Source organism: Triticum dicoccoides, chromosome 4B, assembly GCF_002162155.2.
Source record: "Triticum dicoccoides isolate Atlit2015 ecotype Zavitan chromosome 4B, WEW_v2.0, whole genome shotgun sequence".
NCBI lineage: Eukaryota > Viridiplantae > Streptophyta > Magnoliopsida > Poales > Poaceae > Triticum > Triticum dicoccoides.
Genome location: NC_041387.1, coordinates 440,089,936 through 440,105,210, shown reverse-complemented (window position 1 = coordinate 440,105,210; position 15,275 = coordinate 440,089,936). Strand labels below are relative to the sequence as shown.

The following is a 15,275-nucleotide window of genomic DNA, read 5'->3' as shown; positions in this document are numbered from 1 at the left end:
CTCATTTACTCCAAACAGCCCCTGCCAGCGGAGAAAACAACCAAGATCAGCACGAAAATAGGCATATACATACGCGAACATACCGGAACAACCCTGCTGCAACAATGGAGAGGGGGTGAATCAATGCTCTAGGCGGCGGTGCTATGGTTTGTGTGGGTCACCTCCCCAACAGCCCAAACAAACCGACGCAGGTGCCAACTTCATGAACTCATCCGCCGAGAATGTCATACATATGGCAACAGGAGCAACCGAGTAGCTACAACTACCAAGGGCTGCCAAGCGTGTTTGTTCCGTGTTTCCATGCATCATGTTGGTAGGATTTGGTTGCTAAGTCGAATTTCTGCTCACCAAACATATGTGTGCCTGCTTATATGCGTCACAGCAATACCTTTCCCATCGTTCTTCGTCATGGAGCACACTATACCCGAACAAAGTCGACGCCTCTGAACTTGAAGTTTCAAATGTAGAGGAGAGATGGCGGATCATATGGTCGGACTACAGTTTCAACTTTCAACTTGCCATGATATCGTTACAACTTGGAAACAAATTTACACGCAGCAAACATCTCCCTTCCCATCTTAATCACACGCGGTTAAGTAAAAATCGAAAAAAATTGAACAAAGAAAAATTACAGAAGACTGAGAGACAGTCCCACATTGCTCGCGCCAGTAAAGCCGAGGGATCCAAGAAGATGATCCGCTCGATCACGCGCTCTACCTCCTCTTGTTCCTGCTCCCGAGCAGCAGCGAGATGTAGAAGAGGATGCGGAAGAGGAAGCCCCAGGCGACGGTGATCCAGAGGCAGTCCCACTTGGTGAGGTCGGTGACGGCCTGCTGCTTCAGGAAGTCCGGCCCCGTGGTGATGCACGTCGCCGTGCCGATGTTGATGCCGAGGGACGAGCTCATGGCCCGCAGCACCCGCACCTTAATCGCCGCCGGCAGGACGGACAGCGGCGTGTTGTCGAACATCTGCACCCCGCGCACGAAGCACCGCCCGGGGTCGCTGAACTCGTTGATCATCACCGCCTCGTACGGGTACTTGACCAGCGACGCGTAGTGGAACCACAGCCAGTACTTGGGGATCCTGTCCCGGTTGATGAAGAAGCCGCTGAAGAGCAGGAAGTAGGCCAGCGTCGACACCACCACGGGGAACCCCAGCTGCACGTTGGTCACCACGCCCGACAGGAACGTCGCGAACCCGCTTCCGGCCCAGAACGAGGCCAGCACGATGGCCACGAAGAAGAAGAACCCCTCGGCGCCGCCGGCCAGCCCCACGGCGAAGAATGTGGTCACCGCGAAGGCCAGGGAGAGGACGATGAGCGAGGGGAAGCCGACGATGGTGTGGGAGAGCACGTACGAGGACCGCCGGTACGCGTTGTAGGCCGTCTCGCGGAGGAAGATGTAGCGCTCGTTGAGGAACACGGGCAGCGCGTCGGAGCAGGTGTAGAACATGGTGGACATGGCGATGGCGAAGAAGCCCAGCCGCTCCTCCACGCCCTTGGGCGAGTCGTCTAGGCGCCAGAAGATGGTCGCCAGGATGAACCCCGTGATCAGCACCGCGCCCAGGCGGATGACGAAGATCTCCGGCGTGCGCTTCGTGTTGAGGAACGCGCGACGGGTCAGCACCCCCATCTCGATCCAGAACGGGTTCGCGAACTTGGCCACCGCGGACGCCGGGGCGGACGACGGCGAGGGCACCGTGACATTGCCGTCGGTCGCGCCGGACACGAGCTTCCCGCGAGAGATGCTGGCGCTGATGGCCTCCTGAAGAGAGAGCGATGGCTTCCCCCCGTTCCCGTCGTCGGCGTGTTTCATCTTCGGGCCCATGCGCTTCTGCCACGACTTGTTGTGCTCGACGAGGTCGCAGGCCCCGTTCGGCATGGTCTCGAGCTCCCTAACGAGGTCGAGCGCGAACTCCGTCGGGTTCTCGTTGTCATGGATGGGCTTGCCGAAGTCCGAGAAGAAGGACGACAGCGAACCAGGAGGTCCGTAGTACACAGTCTGGCCGCGGGACAGGAACAGGAGGCGGTCGAGGAGGCCGAGGATGCGATAGCTCGGCTGGTGGATGGACATGACCACGACGCTGCCGCTCTGGGCGATGCGCTGCAGCACCTTCACCACCATGAAGGCGCTGGTGGAGTCGAGCCCGGAGGTGGGCTCGTCGAGGAACAGCACGATGGGGTCGTGGATGATGTCCACTCCGATGGACACGCGCCGGCGCTCGCCGCCCGACACGCCGCGGTGTCCCTCGTCGCCGATGATGGTGTTGGCCGCGTTGCGCAGGCCGAGCTGGTCGATGAGCGCCTGCACCCGCTTCTTCTTCTCCTTGGTGGGGAGGGAGCGCGGCAGGCGGAACTCGGCGGAGAACATGAGCGTCTCCTCCACGGTGAGCATCGGGTACAGGAGGTCGTCCTGCATCACGTACGCCGAGATGACCTTGAGCAGGTTGTTGTCCATGGACTCGCCGTTGAGCGTGACGGAGCCGTGGAGGCTCTCCTTCCTGATGCGGTTGGCGAGCGCGTCGATGAGCGTGCTCTTGCCGGACCCGCTGGCACCGAGCACCGCCATGATCTCGCCCTCCCGGGCCTCCCCGGAGATATTATCCAGCAGCGTCTTCATCCGCGGCGCCTCGGGCTCCGCGTCCCCGCGACGGAACGGCAGCGCGGGCAGGCAGGGGCCCTTCTTCCTCTGCTTGACGCTGTACGTGAGGTCGGTGAACTTGAGCATGAACGGCAGCAGCGTGCCGTCGCCGACACCGGTGAGGCTGGTGTGCTCGCTCTCACTGCCGGTGGAGCCCGGCATGGAGGCTCCGAGCTCGATGGTGTAGTGGGACGGGGACGAGTTGGGCGACGAGGCGTCGCTGCGCGCCTCGTTGACGCGCTTGAGGAGCTGCGCCAGAGTGGAGGAGGACTGCTTGGTCGTGGGCGGGGACGGCTCGGGCGCCATCAAGGCGGTCTGCGGCTGGTGGTGGTGCTGGTAGTGGTGGTGGCCGCCGTGCAGGTGGAGGAGGCCGCTGCGCGGGATATCGTCGGCTTCCTCCATCGGCGACGCCCTCCGGTCAAAGAACGGCAGCTTGTCGACGAACCGCGACATCTTGCTCGGCTCAGCGCTCCCCGCGTATAAATCTAGCTCGCACACTGGGCCGGGCCACCTCGCCGTGTCTGCCGCGGCGAGAGAGAGAGAGGGGGAGAGAGGTCGATGGAGCTGGTTGGACTCTATGGATCGTACCAGTAACCATTCTTATAGCTCCCCATTTGAGGAGTCAACCCGAGAGGAGCATGCAATCAGATGAGGTTGGCGAGCGCGGGGGGGGATCGAGATTGGCGTCTTCGTGGGGCTTCTTGCTGTTTGTTGGATTCGGTTAAGTTGCCACGGAAGCGAGGCCGGAGGAATCTGAGCGGGAAACCGGCCGCGGTAGCTTGGGTTTAGGAGGGGGTCAAGAAGGTGGTTGCGGTGGGTGGAGGGCTCTTGCGCTGTGCGCGCCCGCGCGCAAGAAATGGCGCCGAGGTGGTTAAGTGTAGCTCAGCCAAAGCTCACCAAATGGGCAGCTAACGCTGACACCGCTGGGGAGGTTGGGGGAGGTGGTGTTGGCCAGAGTCAGGAAATGTGGAGGCGGAATTTAAATCAACTGTCAGTCTTTTTGGACTACCTTCTTGGATGGTTTCGGTTCTCACCGGCAACTTCTCTGCTCTTGCTAAGATGGAAATATCTGACATGTTTGTGTGGCACATCATGTTGGGTTTATTATTTGCAGCGTTGTACAGTAATAGTAATTACTTAATGCATAATAAGCTGTTGACCTCTCTTGCGATTGCAGAACTAGCACATACTCCCTCCGTTCCAAAATATAGCGCGTCCTCGGTTTCGGTGCTTCAACTTTGACCATTAATTTAATCAACATGACCGACTGCGGCGGGCGAAAAAATTATACCAATGAATTCGTATTCAAAAAAAGTTTTTAATTATATAATTTTTGATCCCGCCGCAGTCGGTCTCGTGGGTTAAATTTATGGTCAAAGTTAAACCTCGAAAAGCGTGGGCGCGCTATATTTTGGAACGGAGGGAGTACGTTGCACTGAAAAATCCTGGTAGGTGCAACCAGCAACCAAGAGGTAATTACAAATAACCATCACATTTGGGTCAACTCACACTGCACCATGAAGTTGAGTTCTTTGGTTGCTTTGAGACATCTGGTCGATGGGGTCTACTGAGATGGAACGTAATATTGGGGCTCGCCCCGTATCATCCCGTCGGTTGTGGGGCTCGTCCCTTGCTCTTGGCTATTGGCGGCATGGCGGTCGTCCAGCGACACTATGAGTCTATGACGGCTACACGCGGGCAGGGGCGTAGCCAGGGAGATGGCACGAAGCTTGGAGCCGACTTTCTTCGTTGATTGTAGCTACAATAGCTTATTGTAGCTACAGTGGCTATTGTACATACAAGGTTGGCCTGGGGCATGGGTGAAACCTGGCTACGGCACTGCACACAGGAAGCCGACCATGCTCCCGACAGAGGCGAATTGCTCGGCGTGGCTTTCAAGAAACCAAGATGGAGCATGAAGTAGAGATGTTGGTTGACCAGGATGAAGCTAGAAGAGTGTATACTAGATTGTCAACTCACAAGCGCAAGCATTGTACCATGTTGGATCAAGTGACCTATGGTATGGTAAGTAATTATGAACTGCGCTCTATGAACTAAACCCCTGCTATGTGTTTGCTGTGTTTATGTGGGTTGGGTGTTATCTCATGGGCTTGCATCAAAAGAAAGGTTTCATGTATTTTATGTATTGATGACATCAATTGGTGATGGTCATAGAGTTCGAGTAGTGCAAGTGCAGGATGAGCATTTCGAGATTATATGCTTTGAAGCTTGAGGTACACATGGTGATAATGTACATGTGAAGATGTGCTCACAAGTGCTTAAGTGAAGGCTTCCCTCATTGCATTATGGGGTGGAAAATCTAGAATCTTCACCGAAGCGATCGTGATTAAGAAAAGGATTCCAACTTGAGACAAGCATTAATGTCATCATCAAGTTCAAGTGGAATGCACAAGGCAAAGGTATAACTTAGCTAGGTTTTCCTAGTTTTGCCGGTCTCGTGGTACTTGGTGGGTGACCGGATTATAGGTTTGACAGTCGTACTATCAAGAGGGACTTTCGGGCGAGTAGATTTCTCACGTGGTATGTACAGTGCTCAAACCTTTGCATCTTTTGCATCATTCTTTCTTATTGATTTTAGGTTTTTCTCTATATGAGGACCTTGGGCTTGTACATAGCTTTAAACGATTCCATGATCATCAAAATCGGAGTTCGTATGACAAAGTTATGGATGTTTTGGTTTTCTGATGTGGGTGGTTTATAGGTCAGTCGTACGCATAGGATTTGACGCCGTGGGCGCTAGGTGTACAAGAATGTGTCATTTGATTCCGACGGCTATTTTTTGGGGTTGGCTATTTATGGATTCTTCTTGTTAGAAATATGCCCTAGAGGCAAGAATAATTGTGTTATTATTTCTTTCCAAGTTTATAATTAGTATTTATATTGTATGTTTTAACTGTTATTGTTCTTGAACCTGCAAAAATCAAAAGGTTTAGAGGAAAACTTAGGTGCACGCGTACTTAAAAACGGTAAAATAAGATTCCTAATCTTGCCTCTGGGACTAGCTCAAGTGTTACATGATGATTCTATTTTCCTGGATCATGGGCATAGTTAAGTGTAACGATGATGCCGACAACACTGACGACACTATTTTGAAAGTACATTTGTGTTGAATTGACCCAAGTTGTATGTTATACTAAGAGATGATTCTGTCACAAGTCTATAGTCCATAACACGGGAAAGTTAACATATACACAATTCCTTAGACCATGAGAGTATCAAGTCACGCCATACTGGATGGTGCACTTTGGGTTGTTCTAACATCAACCGTAATATGGTGATCACAACGGCAACTTGCATGTTCATTAAAACGTATGACGAGAGACTGGAAAGCTTGAGACTAGGGTTTGCTCCTCCGACAAAGGAGAGATATTCTTAGGCCCCTCTCATTGTGACGACATTCATCATTGTCTGGCTAGACAAAGCGTGACTTGATCACGGGGATGCCAGAACACAAGAACAAGAAAAGAGAACAAAACCGGTTACGAAGAGACTAGCATAGTGCCAATGTTTTTGTAAAGTATCATGAAGCAACTGGCATAGTGCCAATGTGTTTGTAAAGTATCATGAAGCAAAAAGAATAGCATATGGTAGCCACAGGTTCACTCAATAATCATTCGTGTGGGTATAAGGGTCAATATGGATGTCCACGGTTCCGCTATTGATCATTGATCGAAAGATATTTCAATCATGTCTATATTTCACCGAACCTGCAGGATCACGCGCTTAAGAACCTCTGATCCGTTGAGTATTAGGAGTTAAGAGTTTAGGAGAATATCGCCGAAAAAGTTTCAGAGGTAACAGAAATTGTTTCGAGAGAGAACCGAAGTGTTTCGGAGAACAACGAATAAAACCGCAAATGTGGAAATGTTCCTAAGGAGATATTAATTATATAGGAGGGATCTGTATTTACCAGGAGCCCCCTAGAATTATTCTAGGTGCCCCGGGCTAGGCAAATAGGCTAGGGCCTATTAGGGGCATCCATATGGGCCTTAGGGCCCAATAGGGTGGCACCCCCTCCCTTGGCCACCAAGTCCCTACTTGGTGTGGCTAGGCTTGGTGGGGCGGGTCCCATCCCTTGGCCACCGACACAAGGGGGGAGGCCCCTCCTCCAAGTTGGCCCCCCTCCCTCCACCTACATACCGAAGGTGGCGCCCCCTATTGAGACATAAGTTCCCTCACTCCCTCTAGTTCTCAAGAAAATTGTGAATGCCACAAGAATGCTCCTCCCTCCTCTTCTACTCTGATATCGTCAAGCTCTGGACGGCTAAGCGCTGGTGGATCCCTGGTGTCGTGCGTGTGCAATCTACAGAGGGATCATGCATTCGGTTCTTATTTCAAGGAATTGTTCGTGTTTGAGGGACTTCAAGAATGATCTTCACCCACTCTTCTTTCGATGCAACTCATTGTTGGTAAAGATCAGATCTAAGCTTGTATGTACATCTTCATAGTGATCTGCGTAGGATGATTTTTTTTTTGTTTTCTACTATGATTCCGAACACTTCTTTCCCACCGGTTTGGGAGATGTTCATACATATTTCTACCACTCTTTTGAACCACAAACCATCTCCCCCAAAACCCTTATCGCCCCTATATGTTAAGGGGGAATTGTGGATGGATCTTGAAGCCTATTGTTGATCTCCTCGATTGTTTCCCTTCTCTTCTATCTCCTACTTTCTTGAGTTGCATCTCGTGAGATTGAGAGACTAGTGATTAGTGATGTGTGGAACCTTCCCATGCCACTAACTGTAGTTGGTCGGTCAGATAGTTGAGTCCAACCAACTACTGACTACGAGCACCGGCACGCAGCCATGAGTACACGAATGTCGTTGATATTTTGAAAAGAGCAGTGCTAGGCAGACGGCAAAAGTTGGACGACCAACGCAAGACGATGAAATCCAGCTAGCGAATCTCGTCCATAGCCATGCAACGTCCGTTGGATTGCTGGTCATGCATAGATCGGCCACACTGTGTCGTGTGTGGATAAATTCTGTTTTGAAGAACTATCGGGAACACTCCAGATTTTGAAGGTGCCACTAATTATCTATTTCTATAAGGGTTTTTCTACCAATGGCTTACATGAGTTTTGGCCATCGGCACCCGCCTCGGACGTTCACACAATCATTTGTCCCTTCGTCATCATCTCCCCGTTCTCTCATTGTCTCCGACGGCCCCCTCGCCCCGTAGAGCTGCCAACGAGTCGAGCTCGAGCGAGTTGGACTAGGCTCACATCAATTTATACTAAAGTTTGAGCGAGCACAAACTAAGCGAAGCTCAAGATCGAGTTGTATAGAAAGTAGCTTATGCTTAGCTTGTAACAACCTCGAGCCTATCTAGATAGTTTTGAGCTAAATAAGATGTTTTTCTTTATAATCTAAGCCAATTTTTCCAACAAGATAGAACACAACACAACATAAAAATCAATTATAAAATATGACTTATTCTCTGCCAACTGGAAACTAGTGCTTAATAGCAAGATATCGTGGATGAACTAGAATGGGAAGAAAATGAAGGTGCATTTGCTCTCAAACTTTATTAAAAATAACAGGATATTTAATTGAGGCTAATTTGTCTTCATGCTTAATTAAGCTTCCATGCTTTCTAGTGATAAAATGGAGAAAAATCATACACAATATATATGGCAATAAATTATCCTATTTTATTTTAATACATATCAAGATTATTTTATGTAATTACATGATATCGAGCAAAAATCGAGGGAGCCAGTGTTGGCTCAAGATCGACTACTTTCTCGATCAAGCTAAATAAAAGTGCCCATACACAACTCATTTATTTTTGAGTCCATCTCGAGTAGAGCAAACGTATGAGTCGATCTCAAATGGCTCATGAGCATCGAGCTTTTCTTGTAGTCCTAGCCGCGCAGCCGTTGAATTAAGCTTCGCCTCAGACAACCGTGATCACGCCCCTGCCTTCTAGTTCCCCCACTCGCTTGTGTCATCTTCCTTCCCTCTTCTCCTTTTCATGCAAGTTCGTTAGTGAAACCTTAGCATAGTCGAGAAAAATGTGGAAGGCGGTTGTGGGGCACACTTAAAAAACTGCATTTGTCGCCCAATAGTGCGATGTGTCTGAGCGCCCGAGTATGCTGTGCAAAGAAAGCGCACAACGCCTTTTAGCATTTGGGGCAATACAAATGCCCTTTCGTAAAAAGAAGGAAACCAGAAACAAGTTCAACTGGTAGGCAAGAAAACAATGCAAAGGTAAAAAAAGGGAGCACTATTGAGGAATTCAGCTTCGCCTTGGACAACCGCGACTGCGCCCCTGCCTTCCAGTTTCCCCATTCACTTGTGTCGTCTTCCTTCCCTCTTCTCCTTTTCACGCAAGTTCATCAATGAAAACCTAGCAGAGTCGAGAAAAATGTGAGAGACGGTTGTGGGGCACAATAAAAAAACTGCATGTGCCGCCCAATAGTGCGATGTGTCCAAGCGCCCAAGTGTACTGTGCAAAGAAAGTGCATAACACATTTTAGCATTTGGGGCAATACAAATGCCCTTTTTCATAAAAAAGAAGAAAACCAGAAACAAGTTCAATTGATACACAAGAAAACAATGCAAAAGGTTAAATACAAAAAAGAAGCCCGAGTGTACTGTGCAAAGAAAGTGCATAACACATTTTAGCATTTGGGGCAATACAAATGCCCTTTTTCATAAAAAAGAAGAAAACCAGAAACAAGTTCAATTGATACACAAGAAAACAATGCAAAAGGTTAAATACAAAAAAGAAGCGCCGTTGCCGGGGATCGAACCCGGGTCACCCGCGTGACAGGCGGGAATACTTACCACTATACTACAACGACTTTGGTGATTACACATTTTTGGGGCCTTATAATTAGCTTATAGTAACTAGTTAACAGTAACTAGTTAACAGTGCACAGTTGCTCCTAGCATGAGGAACGTGCAGATTTCAGTTCCTAATGCGACCCGACGTATGTTCAGCTCGCCTCAATAGCGGAGCTAAAAGAATTTACCCAACTGTATGTATTTCTCGAGATCGTTTTCTTGCTCATGCTGAGGTTTTCGACCCAGCAGTAGAGCCGGCGGCACTGGAGAGCGTCGTTGGCCAGCTGATCGCCGGTGGCTCCCCTGGTAAGCATTGTAATCCGACAGACAAGGGGAAATGCGAGGGATACAAATAGAATGAAGACTAACATGTGATGACCCACTCATATAACTGAATAAGCAACGTTAACCGTTGCCAGATCTTATGAGGGGGAAAAGTGCGACGAACCAAAGAGTTGTGCTGTTGCTGTCAGAGTTGTGTCTTTCAACCGTGGAGGTGCTGTACATCACAAGAATTTGAAGCTAAAACTGAAAAGAGAGATGGAAAGAAGAAGAACATTTTATGCACGGTGACGTGAACTAATCTGAGATGATTGGAGATCGGGGCGTCAGACTGTATTCGCTATCTTAGAGTTCATTGCTAAGGCCCAGTTCGTCGTCCATGTCGTCTCCCTCCTCGAAGAGCTTGAGAAATCGTAACTGATCCCGCTCCCTCTTCTTCTTCAGCCAGTACTTGTAGGCTCCGAACAAGGCGAGGACGACGATAACGGAAGCGAGAACGCTTACTATTATGATAACAGCAACAGATGTCTTTTTGGCTTCCACCTCTGAGCTAGAGTGATGGGCTGCAGCATCACCTGGCAATGGTAGAGAAACAAAAATCTTTGAGCAATAGCCATGTGGAGCTCAAACACATAAAGTATCTCGTTAACAATCTACCAATTCAACAGAGCAAACTCGACATCAAATATGCTGCAATGTTGTTACCATGATAAGAGAAAAGCAACCGCAAATCATATAAAGAAAGTTTTGAAGAACAGAAACCAGAGGTACTGAATATGAGCCGTACCAACAGAGACAGTACAGTTTGGGCACAGGAAGGTCGCATTGAACTGCCCTTCCTTGAAGTGTGTGTACTTGCCATCTTTGAAGTCACTAGAACACAGCTCCCATTCATCAAACACATCATTTCTAAACATATCCTCTTCGTACAAACCACATCGCTTGCACTTCTTTTCTGGAAGTTCCGTTAAGGGCTGCCAACATGATGTAGTAAGGAATTCAGTGCTTAGTAAAGAAGATAAACGCAAACACCACGATTACTGAAAACCGGTATCAGGTGTGAACCAAATGAGAGGAAGCCACCAATATCGTAAGTAAAAGTTAGACTGACCTGCCATGATTCTTCACCCTTAAAGGTATATATCATGTTTGCGTCCTTCACGTCAGGCAAATATGTCTTGTTATCTCCACTGCAGCGGAAAAACACAGTTGGTCTGGAGAACCATTCATGAGTGGTAAATATATCAATGGTATCAAGTGTGACAAGCCTCGAAGAAAAAGCCCCTACAAATTAAGCATAATCAGTCGTGCACAAAGAATTATTAAGGGCAATAGAAGAAATATTATCAAATTTTATATCCTGTTCAACTACATACACGAGAACACAAAAAATGCAACAGATAAAGCATACATGAATTTTAGTTCTATGCATTCCCACTTCAGCAAGGGTATACTCATAATTCATATGGTATTTACCCTACAATTTTTTCTCAACTCGAACCACACAAGGATTACTATCCAGTATTCAATGTAAGAAGTACAAGGCTTTGATTATGCTCTTTTCTTTCTTTACCTTTATGTTTCTCTAAAGCTTGTTAAGTAGGTTACTAAGAGCAACTCCAATGGGGCGACCCATTTTGTCCGCCTGCGTCCGTTTGGTCGGCGCGGACAAAAGTGGAGGCCCAACGTGCCGACCCAAACCCAAATCTCGTCCGCCTGGCGTCCGCACCGACCCATTTTCGGCCCAAAATTGCACCTGAAATGCGTCGGCACGGACGCGAAGCGGACGTGCCGTGCGTCTCCTCGGCGTCCGCCGCGGCCCCACCTGTAGGCCACCAACTACCGCATGTCGTCTTATTTATAACAACCACTGACAGCGGGCCCACTAGTCAGCCAGTGGAAGCGTCCTTTTTTAACCACGCGTGCGGCGGGGGCCGGCCTCATCCACTTCCGTCCACATCTGGCCCCCCACCACCCCCTTTGCTTCCTCGCCGGCGACAGCAAACCCTAGCAAGCAATGGGCCTCTTCGGCAACAGCAGCGACAAGGGCAAGGGCACCCCCGGCGCCTCGTCCTCCCGTGCTCCTCCTCCACCTCCTCCGGCGCCGGCGCGTTTCCGCCCAGGTCACCGGCGCCTGCACATCCCGGTGCACCAAGCGCGGTGGCACTGGGAGTACACGCAGCGGCTGCCCTACCCCGACGTCACGCTGCCGCACAACTGGCACCTGGATCCGCACCGGATCCCGGTGCCGGCGGTTCCGCAGACCCAGCGGGCGCACGGCAAGGAGGTGCGCAGGCGCCACACGCAGCCCACACCGGAGCAGCGGCGGATGCTCGAGTACGCCACCGACTCTCCCAATTGGGAGGCTTGGTTTGCCCTCGAACACGAGGAGCAACGGCGTGTAGGCGTCGACCCCGTCCCGCCACCGTTTCCACCGCCGCCCCCGCGGGTAGAGCTGAATGAAATGGAGGCGGAGGCGGAGTACCAAGCCGCCCTCGAGGAGGCCCTGCAGCACACGCTGGAGGCTAGCCGACTCGAGGAGGACGCGCACTGGGATGGGCTGGAGCAAGCCCTTGCCTTGTCGGCGGCGGGGGACTCCGTCCACACCCCGCTCTTCGTCCCGCCTCCGCCACCGCCGCCGTCCGTTGAGCCCAAGCCGGAGCCGACGCGGAAGCGCTCAACGCCTCCACCCACTTGGTCGGAGGAGGCCTACACGTGGACGGGCCAGTATCGCGAGTGGGTGAGCGCGCCTCCTGTCCACTACGCCGCGATGCCGGAGCAGGAGGCGGCCCACCTTGAGCGCTGGAAGGCGCACTGGCTCCGCCAGGAGGAGGCCGACGGCGAGCGGCAGATGCGCTACGAGCAGATGCTGCAACGCGACGCGGAGGCACTCCGGCTTGAGGAGGAGGAGGAGGAGCGCGCGGCTAGCCGCAATGCCGCCGCCCCAGCAGACGCCGGAGGAGGCTGCCCTGGCAGCGTACCAGGCGGCGTTCGGGTGGGCTGGCCCTGCTCCCGTCTTCATCGACCTCACCGGCGATGGCGACGTCGACGTCAAGGGCAAGGGCAATGCCGACGACGTCTAGGGCAGCGTGCGGGGCGGCAGTGTGCGGGCGCAGACTTTATTTTATGTTTTATTTAATGTTTAATTAGGTTTAAGTGGACTTTGGCTGGCGGTTGACCGGGAACTTATGTTTAATTATGTTCATTTCTGCGAGCTGTTTTTTTTCCACGCCGACACTTTTGGCTCCGCCTCCTGTTGGGCGGTCAAGCCGACCCATTTGAGAATGAGGACGCGCACGTCCGCCTGGCCGATCCAAACGGACGAAAAGCGGACAAAGCGCGCGTCCGTTTGGGTCACCCCGTTGGAGTTGCTCTAACATGAGTATGCTATGTAATACAGTAGCAGAGACAGTCTAATCAATCAATCAATACCTCTTTTCTATGATATTTGCATTAGTCTAATGCGCAACTTGAAATATTATCATACTGAGAATACAATCTATTACTCAAGTTACTAGCACAATATAAACTCACCCCAAGTCTTATACTCCACACACCAGCTACTGCTTTCACATGGTCAAACACGGCACTTTTTTATACCATAGGCAGTGAGAACATACCCAGTCCTTCCTCCTCATACAGCGCACCCATGCTACCAACATGAGAAGCACACTAGAAAGTGCTAAGAACCCATTTCAAAGGAAAAAAGGTCAAAAGAAAATTATGTTCACAAGGTTCAAATACGATGCCACAAAGTTACAAGAAACAAAATAGATACACACATGAAGAAACAAAAATGAGAAATTCTGCTGTTAATATTAATAATGCACAAAACTATTTTCACCTCTGAATTTGAATTAGCTACTACCAGAGCAGAATTTGTCATTCTTGTTTCTCGACGTGTGGATCAAATTGTGTGGCATCATAGATGAATCTTGTATCGATGTTCGCACTTTTCACCAGACCTTTTCATGTTTTTTGGTGGTAGAACGGAACCACTGTAAGGTAAGGAAGCACCAGATATCCCCTCAACAGGAAGTAACCCAGTTTAATTAGAAAGCAGGGTCAAGAACTGCTCCGAGTACATATTGATCCATATCTAAAGAGACACCTTCAGCTGAACAACTACCACCAGCTCCACCAAATGTTCAACAACGGGAGCATGAGATTTTATTTCTAGTAACAATCCTCGTTTCTACAGATAGAAAACTAGTGATAATCCTACTTTCACTAGACTAATGTGCTCAGACAATTCCATAGCAGAGTTACCAAGAATATGGAACATGCACAGAATTTGATGGTTTGACTTATGATTTGCATTGAGTTATACTGATAGAAAACAAACTAATTATGAAGCCTAACCAAAATATTTTTTCATGGTGAAACCGAAAAGGGGCCACACTAAAGATTGCTGGACTAGGACAATCCAAATTAAACCAGCAGAACATCCAAATAGTATTAATTTTTTTATAACACTTGCTTTCAAGGCTCTATACATCACTAATGCCCTTTCCCGCACGACATCGCCAATAGAAGTCAAGTTGATGAACTGGTAAGCGCTTAGATTGCAGCCAACTTGTTAAGCAAACAGCCAACGCATTCGAATAATACAGATTAAAAATGGGCTGTTTCCTATGGAAGCAACTACTCTCCACGGACAAAATAGGGTAAACTGCCCGTAAAAAAAGGTAAACTAAATTCGGTCAAATGTCCACGCGGAAGGACTGGCTGCTTAAATCCGAAGAAGAAAGCAGCATTGGGAGAGGTAAGAGCCGGATCTCACCAGGAATCGAGCAGAGGGCGACGAATTGGACGACAAGAAGGAGGCGGCCAGGCGAGATCGGCGGCCGCCAACTCATGCTACGGCTGCGGTGAGCGCTACGGTTCGCCGGTGAAGAATCAGAGCCCCGGACGCAGCTCCCCTAGCGTCTGGCCGCCGTAGGCAGGCAGGTGCTCGCTGCGTCGCTCTTCTTCTTCCTTTTCTTCTTCTTCGCCGTCGAAGTCCCCGGAGAGAGAGGAGAGGACCTTTCTCCCGTGGCCACGCGTAAACCCACTACCATTTCTTTGGAACAGGGAAATGACTCTAAATATCAATAAGACCAAGTATGCAATATAAATCTATACTCTATACCTACCTACTAATAAAGTCATTAGGATGTCAAAAAAATACTTCTTGTCGTCGCCGTTGTTCTCCTTGAGTGTGTCCATCATGTATACATCATACGAGGAGGTGGTTGTCCAACGCCCTGTAAGCGGCGGTTTCTGTGCCTGCTCCTCTCCGGCATCGTCGTCCATGCCGTTGATGTCTTCGGAGTGGTAATCAAGCATGTCGGTTAGGTCTTCGACATAGGCTATGAAGTGGGTGGTGGGTGGGCAGCGAAGTTCTTCGCCCTCAGCTTCCAAATCGAACCGGATATAGTTCGGCTGCGATTCTCCTGATAAGGAGAGGCTCTTAACGAGTTCACCACATCGCCAAAAGGCGAGTGTCGGAAGATGTCCGCGGAGGTGAACTCAACGATCGGCGCCCGATCAGGTTCGA

At 50.0% G+C, this 15,275-nt stretch overlaps 2 protein-coding genes and 1 non-coding gene across 3 annotated transcripts; all 3 read right to left on the bottom strand.

The window, feature by feature from the left end:
* Nucleotides 1–475: 475 nt before the first annotated feature.
* On the bottom strand, nucleotides 476–3,302 carry LOC119290762 (ABC transporter G family member 5-like). The gene has a single exon (XM_037569407.1). The coding sequence runs from the start codon at nucleotides 3,090–3,092 to the stop codon at nucleotides 714–716; it is 2,379 nt and encodes a 792-aa protein (XP_037425304.1). The 5' UTR covers nucleotides 3,093–3,302; the 3' UTR covers nucleotides 476–713.
* Nucleotides 3,303–9,399: 6,097 nt separating this feature from the next.
* Nucleotides 9,400–9,471, bottom strand: TRNAD-GUC. The gene has a single exon. It is a non-coding gene; the product is annotated as a tRNA-Asp (tRNA).
* Nucleotides 9,472–9,842: 371 nt separating this feature from the next.
* Nucleotides 9,843–14,812, bottom strand: LOC119290761. Its single transcript, XM_037569406.1, has 4 exons — nucleotides 14,520–14,812; nucleotides 10,848–11,020; nucleotides 10,524–10,710; nucleotides 9,843–10,311 (listed from the first exon to the last, which is right to left on the bottom strand). Exons 1-4 carry the CDS (start codon nucleotides 14,593–14,595, stop codon nucleotides 10,082–10,084), a joined length of 666 nt encoding a protein of 221 aa, XP_037425303.1. The 5' UTR covers nucleotides 14,596–14,812; the 3' UTR covers nucleotides 9,843–10,081.
* Nucleotides 14,813–15,275: the final 463 nt, after the last annotated feature.

Coding starts and splice junctions, on each gene's coding strand:
- LOC119290762 (XM_037569407.1), bottom strand. CDS start 3,092: ATGTCGCGGTTCGTCGACAAGCTGCCGTTCTTTGACCGGAGGGCGTCG.
- LOC119290761 (XM_037569406.1), bottom strand. CDS start 14,595: ATGAGTTGGCGGCCGCCGATCTCGCCTGGCCGCCTCCTTCTTGTCGTC. Junction 11,021..14,519: donor CGCCCTCTGCTCGATTCCTG/GTGAGATCCGGC, acceptor CTTAATTTGTAG/GGGCTTTTTCTTCGAGGCTT. Junction 10,711..10,847: donor AGGGTGAAGAATCATGGCAG/GTCAGTCTAACT, acceptor TCATGTTGGCAG/CCCTTAACGGAACTTCCAGA.